This window comes from Schistosoma mansoni, assembly GCF_000237925.1.
Source record: "Schistosoma mansoni, WGS project CABG00000000 data, supercontig 2114, strain Puerto Rico, whole genome shotgun sequence".
In the NCBI taxonomy this organism is placed as follows: domain Eukaryota; kingdom Metazoa; phylum Platyhelminthes; class Trematoda; order Strigeidida; family Schistosomatidae; genus Schistosoma; species Schistosoma mansoni.
In genome coordinates this window covers 1,888-3,392 of record NW_017386777.1, presented here as the reverse complement: position 1 = coordinate 3,392, position 1,505 = coordinate 1,888, and the positions used below count along the sequence as shown (strand labels likewise).

The following is a 1,505-nucleotide window of genomic DNA, read 5'->3' as shown; positions in this document are numbered from 1 at the left end:
TCTGGATTCATCAAAGTCATTCAATAGTATTGTGATATCTTTCATTTTTTAAATGGTCATAAATGTGAAATGCTTATAATTTATGAAAATTTATGAAAGACGGTTTGCGCTCTGCGGTTTCTTCAACTCCGAGGAATGCCAATAATGAAATAATGGTGTTCATACAGAAATGCAATGATAGCTAATATTAGAAAAAGTTATCAAAAACTCAAATTAGACAATAATCTCCAGTTATCGGTCACTCATCTGAGACGTATCTTCAGTTGTAGATTTCCTTGATGGTGATTCGTTGACTGAAAACTTCAAGTAACTAGATATAAAAATTGACTGTTTTGACACACTTGCCAATAGTATCTATCTTACATAAACTTTTTTTATTCTTATTTAAGTGAAATGCATTTTTGAAATTTACTTTATTTCACAACCAGGACAGTGTTGCATTGAAATCCGACATGGAAATGAATGAAAAGGAACAAGCAGGTGAAATAGAGAAACAATATCTTGGAAAATTGCAATTTTCATTGGATTATGATTTTCAAAAAGCTGAGGTTCGAGTTAAAATTTGTGTTCATGTAATTTCGGTTGAGTATATATACATAAGTATGCATAGTCCAAACAATGAACACAGAATCTATCACATTCCTTTGAAAGTTAAAAAAAACTCATAAGAATTTCAAACAAGTGACGAAGAGTATGTTGCTCACGATAATACACTCTCGCGGAAATCAGTTTGGATTTTGAACAATTAAGTCATTTTATTCTTTCAGAATATTAGTTACATCTCCGTATATTTGCTTTCGTCGATTCTTCACCTTTAAGCTTGAAGGATTACTTCACTCATTATCTATCCGTTAGTTTGCTTTCCGACTATAAATCTTCAGTCAGGCTTAGTTAAACTGAGTGAGCTGTAGTGCCTCTCTTTTTCTTATGTCTCTTGAGGTCTTACCTTATAAACGTTCATCTAATTTATGTGACCTCAAAACACACCCGTATTTGTGGACCAATCGGAGTTTGACATTAGCACCATCGTGGGTTCGAGCCCCATGTTTGCGATCGTGGATAGGCACTGCTGAGGATTCCCATACTATATCGAGATTGTCGTTCAATGCTTCCATGTTTTCTGGGTCGGTCTAGCCTAGATCGACTTATGAATTCGACCATTAAAAATACTTTCGTTTTTTCATTCTTACATTCTGTTCACACTACCATGAACTGTCAAGAGAATGTTTATGAAATAAGTGAAATCTATTTCATCATCATTGTTTATTGAAGTAAACAAAACGGTCAGAAATTTCTTTAAATAGTGCGTTTCAAAGAAATTAGTGGGCGTTTTAGGGTATCAAAAATGGTGGGTGCCCAGAATGATGATCACTTATATATGTCGACAAATAAGTCGGATATAATCCATGTATTGTATTTCATATTTGAACCGAAAAAATTCATTAATGGCCTGTTTGAACATCAAAGTAACCTGTTTCTGCTCTTTAAATATCTCAATAAGTTGT

General features: G+C 33.4%; 1 protein-coding gene across 1 annotated transcript; it reads left to right on the top strand.

Moving 5' to 3' along the window:
* Positions 1-452: 452 nt before the first annotated feature.
* On the top strand, positions 453-668 carry Smp_194330 (synaptotagmin 1,2, putative; the record flags this gene model as incomplete). The annotated part of the gene is made up of 1 exon (XM_018792061.1): positions 453-668. One exon carries the CDS (start codon positions 453-455, stop codon positions 666-668), a length of 216 nt encoding a protein of 71 aa, XP_018644640.1.
* Between the last annotated feature and the right edge of the window lie 837 nt (positions 669-1,505).